We start from the raw sequence: 17,804 nt of genomic DNA on the forward strand, positions 1-17,804 counted from the left end.
CTATCTCACCTTACCTTATCTTACCTTACCTCACCTCACCTTACCCTATCTTACCTTACCTCACCTTACCCTATCTTACCTTACCTCACCTTACCCTATCTTACCTTACCCTACCTTGTCTTACCTTACCCTAACTTGTCTTACCCTACCTTACCTTGTCTTACCCTACCTTACATTACCTTACCCTACCTTGCCTTACCTACATTACCTTGCCTTACCTTACATTACCTTTCATTACCTATAAGGTTTAACACCTTTAATGAAAAGTCTGCATGAAGCTGAAGGTTAATATGGATGATATTGAAGAGATGGGCGAGTTTAGAATCATCCTTCACAGAACCACACTCCAGCACAAGCTGAGAAAATATTGGATGCTGTGAAGGCCAGCACAGGACAAACACTGGTCACATCTTAGAGGATTTTAATAGTGCAAAGAAAGCAACAGCCCAGAAAAGCAATATTCACTTGAAATATGCGAGTTGGCTGTGTCAAGGTGATACTGATTTACCTTCCATACCATAAAACGTTATTGATCTGTAATCTCTGTACCAAATAAAGTCAAACTGTCTGATTCAACCCACTTATTATCTTTTTATTATTATTAATTCCAGAAACACTTTAACAATACCGGTATGATACATTTTTTCCAGTCAGTGGACAGTGTTCCTGTGTTTTTGGAGATTCAGTTTTCAACCTGAGTTTGGAAAAAGTTCTGGTCTGTGAACCTTGTACTGTGTTACTGTGTTAGCCACGACAGCGTTGTTTTGAGCTAAATGCTAATGCCAGCATGCTAACGTGATCACAATTACAATACATGGTGCTGGAGGCCAATTTAAAGTAGCACAAGCAGCCAATAGCAGCGTGTAGCAGGAAGGAGTAAGCAGCCATGGAGGAACCACAGGGAAGAGAAGAGAGGAGTTGGCAGCTGTGTGTGAGATGCGATTGGAGTTTTGGATCAGGTGATGAGTCGCTAACGTAGCATGACTTTGCAGGTTCTGTCTAAGGAGGTTTAATACCTCAGATGTAAATGGAGCATTTATATAGCAATGGTTCATCTGGTCCATAACCTGGAGAAATTAAACTACTGAGACGGTGAGCCAAGGTCTGTTTCATTTTTCTTCTCCAACTAGAATTTGACATTAAAAGATGAATAAAAGGACAGATTGTCAGTCTTTGACAATATGCCGTCATTGGCAGCCAATTAAACCAACTAATTCTCAGTTTTTTACTTTCTTTCCCTGGATTTCCTTTGATTTCAGACCATTTATCGTCCCACACAGCAACATATGTGCATGGCAACATTGCTTTTTTTGCTTTGCAAGTCCACGTTTGGTATTTTACCAAAAGAAATCACAACCAATCAGCTCTCAACTGATGGACAGTGAGTGCATCGTCACCGTCCTTTTCATGTGGACTGTGTAGGAAATGTGAAGGCTGTTATTATGTTACCAACACATAACACCCCTTTCTCACATGTGCCAGATTTAATGAGAGGGAATGGGAGACGGTGTTTGTTGTGTATCTCTGAGAGGGAGGACATGTTTTGACACCCTAGATGCCCATTTTAACCCAGGTGTGTGCTTCACATGTGGACAACTTGTGTGTCACAGGTGTGTTCTAGTCAGTGTTAACTATTAATTTCTAGGTACAAAAGGCTGCTGCTCTTTTAATATTTAACATTGGAGCAGAAAGGCCAGCTTGACTGAGTCATTGGGGAAGTGGAGCGATTAAGTGCCGCTGTGTAGGTGAGGAGTGCTCAGTTTAAGTGGATGACAAGCTGGTTTAACCAGTGAAAGTCCTCCTCACATTCAACAGCTGGGCCTCAGATCTGAAATTCATCAACAGTAGATGCTCTCACAGATCAGGGATCCAGCTCCGTTTTAGTTTTAAGGATGTACTTGAAACTTTATTTCCAGCTCCGATCCCTCTCCTTACCTCTCATTTACATTAGGTCCTTTTCTCCTCTGCTTGTTCAGAGAGGCTTGTTTTGGCTGCAACAGCCCTTCCTGGCTGCCAGTGTCTGGGTTGCTTGTGTCAGTGCGGGTCAGTAGCCGCTGGCTGTTTGTCGACTGCGCTGGGAGACGGAGAGGGGGAGGTGTGGGTGTCAGGAGGACAGCAGACAGTTGTTATGGGCTCGGGCTCTCTTCTCTAAGCTCTTCACTGCACTTCTCCATCGGCATTTGACGCCCTCCCCTCCCGGTCGAAATCCCCCTCGATTATAACTCCCACACACTCCTCTCTGTCCTCCTTTTGTTCTTTGTCCTCACACCAATCACTCTCTTTTATTGCCTTTAGCTCTCTTTATCTCTGTCTTTTTATTTCTCCACAGCAGCTTTGCACTGTTTTCGTTTTTTCAGTTGCTTTTGCTGCAGTTTCTACTCCACTTTTGTCTTTCTCATCCCTCTTTTTTCCTCTTATCACTCACTTCTTCTAGTCTTTCCATCTGTTCTGACTCCTGAAGCAGTCGATCAGCGTCACAGAAAGTCCTGCAGAGCGTTGTTCATTCAGCAAGACAGTTGTTCCTGTGGTGTGTTATTCAGACATACTTCATTCAGCCTGAGACATTGCATGGCAACAGGCAACTTGTAGAAACACCAAACCTGCCACACCTCATGTTTCCTGCCCAGCAGACGAAACCATCTGTGGCAGCTTGCAGCGTTACCATGGCATAGATGAAGAAGCGGTAACAAAATGGCTTTATAGTGTAAGTGTCAACATCCATTCGAACAACATAGTTGAGACATCATTTACATTGCTTCTTGGCTGTGGAGCATCTGGCGGACGACAGACAAACCAGAGTTATTATGAAGGAAATCTTTGTTTTGATATGTTTCTTTTTTATTGGTATTTAAAGTCATATAAAATGCAATGAATCACAGATACGGTTGAAGAGACGCAATATACCTCCGCCCTTCAAGAGAGGAATAAATAACAAACCTCAAAACGACCACAAACGTGTCTGTATGAAGGGGCCACTGTGTCATGGCAGCTATTAATTTAAATAATTTCATATTAGAATATTTACAGTTGTTTATCATTAACCAAACCAAACTGAATAAACTATAACTATTATTAATAATATACAGTTTCTTATTACAGATCATTTGAGCTTAAATGTAGTTTTTTTATAAATGTGCTCCCCTTTTTTAAAACTGTTCCCCAGTCTGGCTCAACGGTTTCCAAACCCACCACTGACTCCAGTGCACGTCGAGTCAAAATAACACTAACTAGGCATTGAGTTAAGTCAAATGAAATCTTCAGTCTCAGATGAATGTTTTTCACCTAATTGGCCGTGTGATGCTCAGGCACACAGGATTCATTGGGTTGCTTTTAACATGATTTTCCTGCTGTGCATCACATATCTGTTTATATATAGATACCACATTTAGAGACTCAAATGCATTAGTTTGATGAGATGAGACACAAATTAGTTACACCATGTACTACCAAGTTAACAAAGCTATGCTTGTTCGACAGTGCTTAATATTTAGGCTGTTTGGTAGAATGCTATTTAGAGATTTCAACATCATGCATTCATATAGATATTTATGTTTAGGCTCCAGAATAATGTGGAAAGTGGATTCATCACTTATTTCACTTAACCCCTGACTATAAAATGTTCCCTTTTTCTGTTTATTGTGCTAGTCCAGCCTCAAGAACAGAAGATGGGAATTCTAAAAGTATGTACTAACAAATGTTGTCCACACCCCCCACCCCTCCTGTCTCCAGGACTCAGATGGCCCCTCCAGACCAGAAGGCGTTCACCCTCAAGTGTTCTCTACCCTGCGCCAGTCCAGGGTGGTGTCATCCACCTCCGAGGAGGAAGAGGCCCTCACAGAGAAGTTCCTCAAGATCAACTGCAAGTACATCACTGGTGGCAAGGTAAAGGATCCACCCATTTATGAGTGTGGCCACTTGGTAAAGACCCTCGTGGTCATGTCACAGACGGACAGCTGCTGTAGTCGAAATCAAAATTGTCTGCAGCAAAACGCCCACCCCTGAAAGTGTCGGAGTGAAAAAGAGAAGTCGTGGTTGTATTGGTATCAAACTACTTTTATAATCATACAGCACAGCTGGCAGCTGCAGGGGCTCGGCACGCTTCACATTTCAAAAGGCTTGGCTGTAGATGTGGAATTAAAATGAAAAGAAAAGAAATGCTCCTAAAATAAAACTCCACATTAAAGCTGTTTTTCTTTTTCTCGGTTTGTTGTTCGGCGTTGTAAACCTTCCAACCTTCCAATATCATATAATAATATTTTTCAGTTGCTAATTCTGTGCTTATCTATGATATTCTTAGCATTAAAATCACAACTCAGTATCTTATAAAACGGATATATTCCAGTTAGTTTCTTGTTGAATTTATTTAAGGAACCTGGAAGGAGGATAACCTTGGAATGTGTGGGCCGATGTGAATGACCCTGTGGACGAGCACATGAAGTTGCACATGCATCTCTCCTGCTGACTATAGTTTAATTCTGCTGATTATAGTTAATGTTGTTCAGATGGGCTATAACCAGGGAGTCTGCAGCCTCTTTAAAGTGTTGTAAACTGAGTTATCTAAATACATCAGCATCTTAAAGTCTCTTCAATACAGTTAACTGGTGTTGCCAGATCTTCTTTAACTCTGTTCATTACTTATTTCTTCCACTTTGCAGGGTCACACGGTGTCCTATGCCGTACAGATTGTAAAACCCCCTGGGGAAAATTTGTAATTTGTGATATTGGGCTGTATAAATAAAATGTGATTGATTTTGTAAAAAATAAAGTGTGTGTGTGTGTTGTCTGGTCAGGTTGGCAGGCTGCCGGGACAAAGCAATCTGTTGGCTTTCTCGCACACACACATACACACAACAAAGTGTGGACACAAATTTGATGACCTTATATTATGTGCTTTTCATGTATCTTCTTAAATCCTTAATGTTTCTGTGTAAAAGTAATATGTAAGGCTGAACACCCTTGTGTGGTCCTCTTTGTTTACCTTTTTTTTTGGGACTTCGGGCTTCCCCTGGTAACCCTGTGTTTTAATGTCACAATGCTATGAATTGTGGGTAATTCCCTCAGCCAAAGTCTGCAAAAATAGCTGACATAGAGTTCTTAAAATGTCTGCAAGAGAGCTTCTAAGCACATTTGACAGTGGGACAGCCCTAAGCCCTCACGGAATTAGTGGGAGTGCGTCTCAAAGTACACACACACACACACACACACACACACACACACACATACACACATTCAGACAGGCAGTGATGGACCAGCTGGGTGGAGTCTTAGTGTATTTCAGTGTAGGATGTCCTGCTCTCAGACACACACACACACACACAGATCCATGGTATTGAACCACTGCTGATTCACTCCTAGGTACCAAATGAAAGCACTGAAGTGGTCACTGCTGGCAGTCAATACTTTCTACTTGATTTAGGACATTTGCGCTCTCAAATTGATTTGCCTTCCAGTTATTTATCAGACAGAGGTGCTTTTGATCATATTTTGGTCCTATATAAACATGCTAAGCTGTTCCTCACCCAATCTCTCTCTCTTCCTGTGTTGATCCAGGCTGCGGTGAGCGGGGTGTTGCTGGTGACACCCAACAACATCATGTTCGACCCCCACCGGATGGACCCACTGGTTCAGGCCCATGGGTGCGAGGAGTACGGCATCATGTGCCCTCTGGAGGAAGTACAGTCTGTTGCCATCTGCAAGGAGATCACTGACCCCAAGATCAGAGAGGCTGTGCCCGAGTAAGAAAAGACTTCTATGATGACTACACACGTAGTTATTTAAAGTATTATAAACACTGACTCTAATTTACTCTATAGTTACACTTTATAACTTTCCCTACAATTTAATTCCAAAAGCCTTTCTCCCACTGTCACAGAAATAGAGCAGCGTCGCTATAATCAATGTCATTCTCTAGTGCGCAGACGGTCAGATTGCATCAGCAGACAGTTTTAAGTTTTCAGTTTAATTCTGTTTCCCCACATACCAAAATAAAAAGGAAATAGCAATTACAGCAGGGTTAATGAAGTATGCCTTCACCCTCCTACGTTCTGATTGCTCACCTCTTTATGCACTAGGAAGCAGCCACTTCAGAGGAATTCACTTGTGTTTCCTCCCACACATTTGTCTGGTTGTTATTTTTCGCTTCATTTAAATAGTTTTAATGTTGTTGTTGTTGTTTTTGAAGACATATGTATGTATGTATGTATGTAAGGCAAGGCAAGGCAAGTATATTTATACAGCACATTTCATCAACAAGGCAATTCAAAGTGCTTTACAAAAACATTAAACACATTCAGAAATAGTGTAAAATAAACGCATTATAAAATGACATTTAAATTAAAAATTTAAAAGGTCATTAGAGAGTCAAGAAAACATGAATATAAACAAGCTAAAGTAGAATAAGACGGGTATAAAACACAAGAATAAAAGTTACAGTGCAATAATTATATGATTTATTAGAAAGCAGCTTCAAACAGAAGTTGAAGTGAGAGTTGCAGCAGACCTGCAGTTTTCTGGGAGTTTGTTCCAGATATAAGAGCATAAAAAGTGAACGCTGCTTCTCCATGATTAGTTTAATGTAAGGACACATATGTTCTAGTTTTAGGAGGAACGCTTTCTGTTTCCTCTGGTGGTAGTCGAGTCTGAACAGTTCTGTATTTCACTGGTTGAGTTGCCCCGAGGAGCAGTTATTGTGCTGGAAAATGACCAGGCCCAGCTGTGTTCCACTGTCTGTCTCCTCCCTGCTGACCTCTTTCGCTCTCTGTCTGAACACATAGCTGAGCAACAAGTGCTTTGCAGAATGTCATTCTGTGTGCGGGTCTTTGTGACCTCATTAAGCCCTGGTTATGCTTCCTGCACGAACATGAGCTGATACACAATCGTAACAAGGAAATGTTTGATCTTTTATACTCCGTGTGGGTTTCTCCTCGTGGAAGATCGTCATTTTCAAAGCTCCTCAAAGTTCTACATTTTCTCCGCTGTGGCCATGCGGAGCCTCGTGGATGTGTAAAGCATGAATTAGGCATTTGCGGTTTTCAAGAAATAGAATGTTCTTATTTTCATGACACACTGATTTGTTCCTTTGTACAGTTAGAATTGGGTTTTGTTGTACATACAATTAAATAAAGCTAAAGTATTAAGCCTATTGAATCATTTGGATAACATACTATATACTATTATTACTATTATCCAATTATGCACAAAGTTGTTGCGGCAATATTTATGCATATGGAGACATCAGTTCTGTCCATGCAGGTGCTTTTCTTGCCTTGTCTTGCTGGGGTTGTGTGCAGTTGGTATTATTGTGCTGTGTGTGCTATGAGTCTGCTGCAGCCACGACATGAGGGATTTTCCATATTTACTTTCATAAGAGTTCATCTAACCAATTCATTGAGGTTTCTGCTTTCTTTACGTTACTATTCCTGCCTTGCAAATGTGATTGCCGAAATTTGAAGCTAAAATTTTCCCAGTGAACATACTGCATATATGCCCCAAACCCAAAAGCAGTAAGACATGATTATGTTCTCAGTAGATCAGAGCAGCTCTTTACTTGATAAATGCATTCACAGGCTGCAACCTTTTCTGTTGATAAATTAATTAGTCAAGCTTTGTGTTAAATGCCCCACATGTGTAGTTCTTGTCTAATATACTGTATGTCCTCTGGAAAAATCTGAAGAGTGTGCAGAAGTATGATATTTCATCTTTTTAATTTAGTTTGAACATTTGTTGAATGAGCAAATAAGATAAGATTACGTGAGAGTAATATTTGACTTGCTATTGTTCAAATAAAGCTTTCAGCAAGGAAAGGAATGCATTCTTTATCCTCACTTTTAATAATGGATTAGTGATCATAAGTGTGGCTGATGATTGGTTAAAAGTTTACTCCAGTGATTTAGTGCAGCTTGCTGGGAGATTCCCAAAATACAGTCAAAATCAAATCCACAGATGGAGAAACCCTGACCTTTAGTTCCCAGTTTGGGTCAAGCTCCAAAAATGCCAGATCCTACATTTCCCATAATGCAACTAAATAGTGACCCTCATTAGACCCTGCTGGTAAACACCCACATCTTTCCAACTCCATGGCCCAAGTTTGTAACGCAGGCTTTTCTGTAAAACATTTAACCCTTGTGTCTCACTAGAGACAATTAAGTTTTTATAACTTTTAATTATTCATTATTTTGGTTGTGTTAATGCATATGGCATACATTTTGGCAAGGGTGTGAGTCTTTCAGTTTTGGAAGTTCAACCTCAGCTCTTATAATAAGTTTATGATAATTAATTATGATGTGTAGCCAAAATACTCTTAAAGACAAACATGTCCCCATTAAAACCACAAGGTTTGATCCCACTGCCATTACAGCATAAAATCATACATTCTACTATATCAGGCTTTCAATCTAGAGCCCTGGATTCAAAATTGTAGTTTTTACTACTGTTTAGCTATTTTCCTCGTTTCCAAAATTGCATCAAAATCAGTGTTGTTGCTAATCATTGACCCTCGAAATCAAAGTCCCTCTAGCATGTAGTTTACAGAAAATATAGACATTTTTGTTTCTCTTCATAAAAAAACAACAGTGTCATTACGTAACCAAACGGGCATTTAAAGGCAAGAAATTCTGAAAATGAATGAATATTTGGTATTTATGAGCCAGATGAGAAGATTTAACACAAGGGTTTAAGTCCAGGTCAGGGTTATTTCCTCAGACATTAGACAGCTCCTCCAGAGCCACAGAAGACATTGTACAAATGTTTTTACAGGCTGACTAATATGGAAATATCAACATGTCTTTAAACAAATGTATTATGGATAGAGTCCAGATAGATGTATGTGTCTTATTGCTTGTCTTTGTTTCCAGTGACCTGGAGCCTCTTCCAACGGAGAGACATCCCTCCCAGCAGAAGGAGCCTGAGCAGCGCCTTAGGGAGCTGGGGGCCAGCGACAGCACGGCCCCACGCAGCACCGAGGGCTCCATCTCCGAAGACGTCTTCACTGAGTCGGAGCTGTCCCCCATCCGTGAGGAGGAGCAAGCATCTAATGAGGACCTCCGCCTGGACAAGTCCTCTGGCGCTTCCACAGAGTCTGTGCAAACCGTCACCCAGGTGGAGGCCTCCACTGCCGGGTCCCAAGCCCCAGGCAGTGCCCGCGGCTCAGTCAGTCAACTGGAGGAGCGCGCAAAGGACAATCCACCAAACACTGCCAAAGAGAGTGAGAGCCAGTCCCCCATGGGATCCAAGCAGCACAGTGTAGAGAAGCCACCAAGCACACCCACTACCACCAGCAGCAGCACTAGCCAGGCCCAGGGCCCCAGCAGCAGCACCTCTCGCCCAGGGTCCCAAAGCTCAGCCACCCCCGGTGCCACAGACACCGCCTCTGTCTCAGCCAGTCCACAGGGAGAAGCCAACGAGGGGAACGACGTCTTCAAAACGGACACTATGCAACAAGGCAAAGAGGAAAAGGAGGCTGTAGAGCAGACTCAAAAGGACGGCACGCAGAACTCTGCAGAGGGTAAACGCAGATACTGAGTAACAGTTGGAAAACATGTAACTTGTAAAACAAATCAGGTATAGGACATTTCAGGTGATGAATCGGGCTTTAATGTTGGCTTTTAGCTGCAACCCTACATCCATATTCTTGTGAAGACTATCAAAGTGAGTTCCTCTCCTCCCTGGCTGCTTCAGAATCACTTCTCTTATGTTGGTTCCTGATAACCTTTCCATTTCCACTTGCCTTGGTGCTAGTAATTGGAATGTAAAGACGAAGGGGAAACGGCTGCCTCGCTGTGTTATCAGCCTGCTGGAGCTAGCTGGGCTTTATGGGGCTTTATGCAGCACTTTGATCTCTGGCTCTGGTGGTCTGGGCCACTTCTCTGGGCGATAAGCTAAAGCCTATCAAACACCATAATGCAACAAACACACCTGATGCCCAAAGGGGAAACACAGTGATGAAACCCAACATCAAAAAGCCTTCAGAGAGGTGTTATTTATATGTGACATCCTTCTCTGGTCTGCTTTCATGTGGAAATAGACAAATACTTCATTCCTTAAAGCCTGGAATAAACGTATTTTGTGTTCACTGCCATGTTTAAGATTAGAGGATCACACCGGGGGTTTTGGATGTGTTAACCTGCCACGAAAGGTCTTCAGTGCAGTGATGTGCTAAGATTCTCTTTATCTCTGTGCGTTACAGAACAACACTTCTTCCAGTACCGTGTATATACAAAACCTAAAGAAAACCTTCAGTTCTGGCATCTTTCAAATAACATATATGTACGTGCAAGAATTGTACACCAAATAGAAGAAGAAAGAGAAGAAGAGCTACAAGCCTCAAGTTTATACTGATAACTGATGTAACTGATTTATAGTCATTCAGCCGTTCATTACTCTCTTTGTCTTCCCTACTTCTATGCCAAACAAACGATGGCTAATTTCACATCATCACATTAGTGTCTTCCAGGTTTGATTTCCTGACTACATAACTTGTAATTGTAGTCCTTTTCAGTAACATACTTTCAGATTACAATGACACCAGCAAGTAGATTTAAAACAGCTCCTTCTCTCAACTGTAGTCAACCAGTGATAATATAAAGGTAGCAGTGTGATGGATTACCTATCTCTAGCAAGATGATGTTCATTGTACTGAAATAAATGGAAAGCAGGGACTGCCTGGAAGTTACTGTAGGTAGTTACTAAAAAAAACGAGAAAATGGCTGCTATGCAATTAGTAGTTAATTGGCTTATACATACAAAACCACGGCAGCATCCTTTAATTAGCATCTGGTTGGCACAGTGTTTGTCTTGTTCTCTCACAGTGGCCTCAGTATGTCACTCTCACGGACTCCTCTTTGTCTGTATAACCCACTCTAGTTGGACACGTAGTTGTGATTTCATAAAGATTTCTCTCCCGATGAAGAAACAGACTCAGACAGTGGCAGAGAAATTCTCTATTTTCTCCCTGGCAATTATTGTCACACAGAGAGTCGGGCTGCAAAAGCAGTTCTAATTCACGGGGATCTCAGCAGGGCTGCCTATTATTCTGTGCACATTAGCACAGCCCACACAAGTAACAGCAGCAACCTCAAAAACAAGCTGCATTAATACAGAATTAATGCATTTTGGAAATTGAATTTGTCCCACTGAGTCTGGTGCCTAAGAAGATTAATATTATTTTGTCTAGAATTGTTGCGAGCTGACAATGTGTGCCAGTGATGTCATCCAGCTTCCTGGGGCTGTGACCTTATAATAGACCACTGATAATGTAGAAGACTTAGTGCCACTAACAAATATAGAGTGCTACTCCATAGAAAACTAGGTCGCATAAATAAAGCAAATATTAGGAGAAGAATGCAAAGTTGTTTGATATTTTAAGAAATTTGCAGCAGGTTAATTTACCTTAGGGGGAACAGCTAGCCTGGCTCTATCCAGAACTAGCAGAATATGCTTTATCTGTACAAAAACATAAGTGTAAAAGCCACAGCCAGGCTAGCTGTTTCCAGTGTGTATGCTAAGCTAAGCTAACCAGCTGCTGGCAGTGGCTTTGTATTTAGCGTACAGAGTGGCATCGATCTTCTCATTTAATTCTCAGCTATACAGTGACTAGGCATATACCCCAAAATGTAATTCCTTTAAAACTATTTTACTATTTTACAGCGACTAAGCCATAACAACAAATGTTCATGCTTATGTGACCATGTGATAATTTCCTCTTTTAGGTACTGGGTCTGCAGAGAGGCGGAAGCACCCCTCTCACAAGTTCCTGTGTCTGCGGGTGGGGAAGCCCATGAAGAAGACGTTTATTTCGAACGCCAGCGCCTCCATGCAGCAGTACGCCCAGCAGGGCAAGAAGCACGAGTACTGGTTTGCTGTGCCGCAGGAGAGGTCAGTATCCCGGATACACCTTTGAAGACAAGCAAATCATTCTTTTGGTAGCAGAAGAACAGGCTTCACATACTTTTCCCTTTTACCTGTAGAGCTATTTATCAATCTAGATTGTCTTGGCGTGAGCTGCCAATGTTGGAGATATCGGCCGGAGAGATGTCTCCCTTCGCTCCAATATAATGGCATAAGATGGCACTCGGCTTGTGGTGCTGAAAGCGGCAAAGAAAAATACATTTAAAAGAAACTCTTTAAAAAAGTGTCTTCCCAGAGATCATGACCCGGTTCCTGAAGATAATCCACAGACCTTGTTGTGAGCAGGTTCATGTAGGAACTATTTTCAATTTTCTTTGAAACCAGTGCTGTACCCGATAACATGGAGCAATATATACAATTGAAGGGGGGAAAAAAGCTTGTTTTTCAGAGAGCTGCAGGGATTTGACCTGATGCGATTCTAATGCATTTCTAACCCACCACAATGGTCAGCTGGGTTACTGAGGCACCTCCCCTCCAGTCCTTTAAATATGCATTCTGTCAGGTCTGACTGCCCATTTCCCTGCGCTGCCTCAGCCAGACAGCAAAATGATTTATTATTCATTCACTCTGCAGGGAAACAGACACAGTTTATTCCTACTCTGGTCCACACACACAACCCATGCAACAATAAGGATGTTTCCAAAGCTAGTTTATCATCCTCAGAAAGATTCCATGCACTTTTTTGACCTACGCTGAAATGTGTAATGTTTTCTCCACTGAAAATAGCCTCGGCCTGTTTATGGGTTTTTCAAAGTTGAATCGCTCTGTCTGGATGTACAGTTACCAAGCCAGCAGTACCGGTACTCATAATTATATTAGAGCTCTTCACACTGGCAGGAGACACATCACTTGAAATAAATGTGTAATATGTTTATATCTATAATGAATCCCAATTGCAGCAAAAGCTTGATTTAATAATAAGTCTGAAGCCATCCATTAGAGCCAATTCGAGCTCCAGGACAGTGGTCTATTGTATCTTTTTAGAGGCAAAGGCCCATAATATGTAATTTATTGTCCAACCGTGAGTTCCACAGCACCTCTGCTGTTTTCAGTACATGTGTCTATAGTTCTCCAGCAGCAACACACACTGTGCTCTGTCAGGCTGCTAATCACATTTGAATCAAACAAACAGGCCTGTCCCTATTAGTTGGGCACAGTACCTCAAATGCTGCCTGTGCAGTAATGACACTGAAATCCCCCCTCTCTTCATTATTCATTATTCATTATGAACGTCAGAAGTCTTGCTCGTTATAGCTTTGTTGTTTTCATCCACAGGTTGCTTAGCTACAGGATTTCCCACCTGGAAAACAAGTTTGTTGTGATGCAACGCTGCTCTCGGGGATGATAGCCCGGAGGCATTGCAGATTCAAAGCTCGTATTCAAAGACACGTTACTACTACATTGTTTTGAACTTGTCTTTCTTGGCATTGTAAGACTGAGTTGTGTGGGAGGAGTGATCATAAGCTGTTTGGACTAACAACACAGGGGCACGTAGTCCTTTCCCTCAGACACTGCTAGATGCTCTGTAGCTTGACCTAGATGGGAGGCGACCCGCATGATGTGTCTTTAAGTGTCCCGGCAATGGTGTGGGAAGAAAAGGAGGCATTGAATACACTGGATACAGCTCAACCTACTGAGTCTGTACAGCTCGTTCATGTCTGCCAGCCATAGCAGTATGTGACACAAACTGTATTCTTTATTTGTTTGTAACTTTTCATGAACTTTTGGGAGTTTTATCAGATGGCCTTCTCACTTATTCATTTCTTGTAGCTAATTATGGGCCGCATATATGACGAGTCACAATGTAAAAATGTTAATATCACTCGGCGTTGGATTTACATTAAAGTCTTTAGTATTGGCACTGATCTTTTCTTTTTTTAATAAATCTCTGCAGAATTTAAGAACCAAGCCTCTAATAAGTTTTCCTGCGTTTCTTCCCCCAGGTCAGACCACCTGTACGTGTTTTTCATGCAGTGGAGCCCGGACATGTACGGTGAGGGGGTCAGGGGGATGGGACAAGAGCCTGGCTTTATGGTTGTCAAGAAGAATGAGGTGTCAGAAAAAGCTGAGGACGAGCCCATCACTGACCTCAATGTCAAGGAATGGGAGGTAAGGTCTCCACAGCTCAAACTGTTCCCTCACCTTGCTTAAATCACACCTGTCGTGTTGTCTCAAGCCTCACTGACATGGATTAAGTATAGTTCTCCACTATAGATTAATCCATAACCTGTGAATACAGAATGTGGTGTATTGTTAAGTGTATTGTTGTATTTTGAGTTACATGTTATTCTAATTGTGTTGATTTGCTTTCATTATGCAATGCATAGTGCAAACTTATTGTGCTGATCTTGATTTTGAATCCATCAGAATTGTGTAGTTGTCAAGCCTTAGTTTTGTATTCTGCTTCTGTATATTGCACTTGTATGTACCACTGCATATTTCTTGATTTGATTCTATCACATGTAAGTTGTGTGAGCACTTGCTTTGCTTGGAAATCTACTTTCTGAACTTCCAACCACTTCCAAGTGTTTTGCATGTTTGTGTAATTGTTTACTATTTGCAGTTAGTGTATTATAGTTTTCATCACATGTTGTGTGAGTGTCACTAGTGTTGGTCAGCATTTGGCATCTTCATATTGCTGAATGGCAAAAGGCTAACACCATTATGAGTTGCTCAATATATGCAGGAATTGTAAACATTGAGCAACTAAACAGTTTTTTTTGGCTATGAAATAATCTAAACTCATGTGGCACTGATGTGGGTTCAATCTGTCTTCCTTTCTTGTCAAACTAATTTCTCAAGGTGTCTTCCTTGCACATTTACAGAATGTGGAAGACTAGGCAGCATAGACAAGGAAAACCCCTCTAGGTTTTTCTAGGTTATTGCACGTCGTTGCACCAGACTGTTGATGGGTTTTGGTCAAATGAGATTATTTACGAGCCTGTGGATAATGAAAAGGATGCATTCACTGCATGAAGAAATTGATACTATGGAAGCAGTGGCCTGGATTTAAATTTTAATGTAAATTAATGATGTAGGAAACAAAGTGGACTGATTTTGTTTGTCCCTTCATGATCCATTACATTTCAATAAGTAAATAGGAACCTGCTGCTTTTGTTAGTCATGTTGACCATACTTGAATGTTAAGCAACACAGTTTTTTGTTTGGAGCTTTAAAAAGCAATAGATGTGTTTTATTAACAGAGTTTGGTCTAACTAATATATTTAGGTTTTAACAAAAAGACGTCAAAAGCTCATTTAGGTTTTGTGTTAAGTAATTATTTATTTTTTTATTTGAACTTTGTTGTTTGTTTTTGTAACTTTGGGAGATTGTCTGTGGAAAACTACAGTATGTATACCTCGTATGCTAGTGGTGTTACTGTATCTTTAAATCTTGTCGGTTATGGGACGGGAGGGTCATCTTTTTTATTAACCAATGGGGAGGCGGTTTCTCTCCTGTCCAGTGTTGTTATTGGATTTTATCAATGTCACACAAATCATACGGTGTAGAACCCCTATTGGGGAAAAATGTTTCTATTTTAGTCGAGCAGGCTGCCAGGCTTCATACCAACTCCGTCTGCTTGTCTCGGGGCTACACTGGGAGAACTTAAAGGATCTGTAATGTGACTTTCCAGCTTCAACCTCACCCAGAAAGACATGTTTTCTAGGAGGGTGAAAGACCAAGAGAAACGACTGACCCCTAAGTATACCTGTGTATGTCCATTGTGCCTAGGTCATGTTTTCAGTCCTAAGCGATGTATATTATTGTATTATCTTATGTTGTTGTTGTTGTTAGCAAGCCATGCTAGCCCGCTAGCGAAGCTAACTTACCCGTTAGCCGGTCCGCTGGTGGTCAGTGGCTGATGTTGGACAAAGTGGCCACTATCTGACTACTCTAGCAGCCAGGACAGTGCTCGCATCTGTTGTCTGTCCTCTTGGCATCGCGTTAGACGATGTGTGTGGCTCTGTAAGATGTCTGAAAGTTTCCAGTGCAAGATGCAGTTTTCATTCACCAGTGTCTTTGACCTCACATGTTTTAGAGTTACCAGGTATGTTGAATTTATAGCTCGTTTGATTTCGAGGCATTTGATTCACATTGCAAAGTCTGTAGCAGGCTAGCATGCTGATAGCTTGCCCCTTTTCAGGGGACAAATGCACTTAAGTGCCTTCAGCTGTAGGTGAAGTGAGGCACACATGTATTTTTTATTAGTGCTGTAGTTTACCCTATCTACTACATTATTGAGTGCTGTAAAGAGGCAGCTTGTTACCAAAACACTTATTTACACCAAAGGCAATAAGAAAAAAGTAATTAAAGGCAGCTTATGACATCTGTGCGCAGACAGTTTAATATGTTTTTAAATGTAGACCTAGAACAGTTAATATGACTGTGCGTGCATGATATTTGTGGGTTTGTTTGTTTATCTCTTGCTCAAAGCTTTAAATATCTTCCTGTATGGAGACACAGTGGACTATTAAACGCCAACGTTCATTCAGTGGCAGAACAGAGGCAGCAGCTCTCAGTGGAGTTTGCAGCGTGGGGTGTAACTTTGTTGGAATATAGCCACGCTCACAGGTCATTGTGTTGGTATGTCTGGGTTGTAGTTTTCTGGATTGTTGTTCCCGACGAACGGAGTGGGATAATGTTCTTGGACTTGGCAAGTATTGTTGCATCAGTCGAGCCTCACGTATCTTTTGTTTGTTCTGTTCAAAATCTTGTGGATTTCTGAACTTCTCACTACCAAGAACTTGTTTCTGGGTTTTTTTCCCATTTTGGTTTAGAAGATGGACTGATGGCTCCAACGATTGCTTTTCTGCTGGAGTGTTGTTTCTGTTCTTTGGTCTAAGTTTGCTTTTAGTATAACTGAGCATCTAATGGTGGTGTTTATTAAACATATTACACAAACATGCAAAATGACAGAGTGCTCCCAAATGCCCTAACCCCTTATCTTTTACTTAAAGCAAACACTTGTCAACAGTGGCCTTAAATGATTACTTTACCCACAGAAGGACCATTTGTATACCAATTACTCACCACATGTAACCTTGAGTCCCGTGCCTACGTGGTGAACGAAGAATCAGAAAACAGAATTCTTGATGAATTGAAATAAATGGGACTATATCAAAACATCCGTTTACAAACTCTCACACAACTCGTGCAGTATAAAATAAGTCTTAATGTATCCAGTAGTATGCTCACTACTTCCCAAACGCATGCATTTTCACTAAAACCTTACTATTTAATACACGTCGTAGGACTCATCCAGACTCGCACACACTAGCGTGCCTGCACAAGCGTGTTTTTAATAGAAAGGTTTCAGAGACATGGCATGTGTTTGGAAGTAGTGAGCATACTACTTGATTAAATGAGACTTGTGTTAAACTGCACGAGTTGTGGGAGAGTTTGAACAGATGTTTTCATATAGTTTTGCTGTTTTTAAACGCGGCAACAATTTACTTCAATTCATCCAGTTTTCTTTGTGTTTTTTGATTCTTTGTTCACCGTGGAGGCATGTGAGAAAAACAAAGATTTCTTGCAGAACTCGGGGTAACTCGAGGTGAGCTATTGATATACAAATGGTTATTTTGTGGGTGAAGTATTTCTTTAAGCCTTTGTTAGTTTGTTTCTTCTAATTTCTGACATCTACCTTTTTATATAAAGAGCCGTGTTAAGTTGGCTGAAATTGCACTATTTAATAGCGCACGTAATACCTTCCAAAACTCATTCCTTCCTTTCACTGGCCAGCGAAAGATCTGGTAGAGTTTTATGTTCCACCTGTTCCTGTCTTTGTACTACCAGGTAGTGTCTCTGACGGAGTACCACCGTCGGATTGATGCACTAAACAGTGAAGATCTGCGCTCGCTCTGCAAACGACTCCAGGTGCCCTGACCAGCCCTGTCTGC

General features: G+C 41.3%; 1 protein-coding gene across 5 annotated transcripts in view; it reads left to right on the forward strand.

The window, feature by feature from the left end:
- oxr1a (oxidation resistance 1a) overlaps positions 1-17,804 on the forward strand; it is a 149,947-nt gene that overhangs the window by 126,735 nt on the left and 5,408 nt on the right. For 3 of the 5 annotated variants that reach the window (XM_029450787.1, XM_029450786.1, XM_029450788.1), the window contains 6 exons: positions 3,730-3,882; positions 5,551-5,735; positions 8,853-9,502; positions 11,706-11,871; positions 13,848-14,013; positions 17,701-17,781. In XM_029450787.1, the coding sequence (XP_029306647.1) occupies positions 3,730-3,882; positions 5,551-5,735; positions 8,853-9,502; positions 11,706-11,871; positions 13,848-14,013; positions 17,701-17,781 (1,401 nt within the window). Of the gene's footprint in view, positions 1-3,729; positions 3,883-5,550; positions 5,736-8,852; positions 9,503-11,705; positions 11,872-13,847; positions 14,014-15,390; positions 15,618-17,700; positions 17,782-17,804 lie in introns of those variants that run through there. The other 2 variants (XM_029450789.1, XM_029450790.1) reach the window with 2 other exon arrangements.

The sequence above is a fragment of the Cottoperca gobio genome, chromosome 16 (genome assembly GCF_900634415.1).
Source record: "Cottoperca gobio chromosome 16, fCotGob3.1, whole genome shotgun sequence".
Lineage (NCBI taxonomy): Eukaryota > Metazoa > Chordata > Actinopteri > Perciformes > Bovichtidae > Cottoperca > Cottoperca gobio.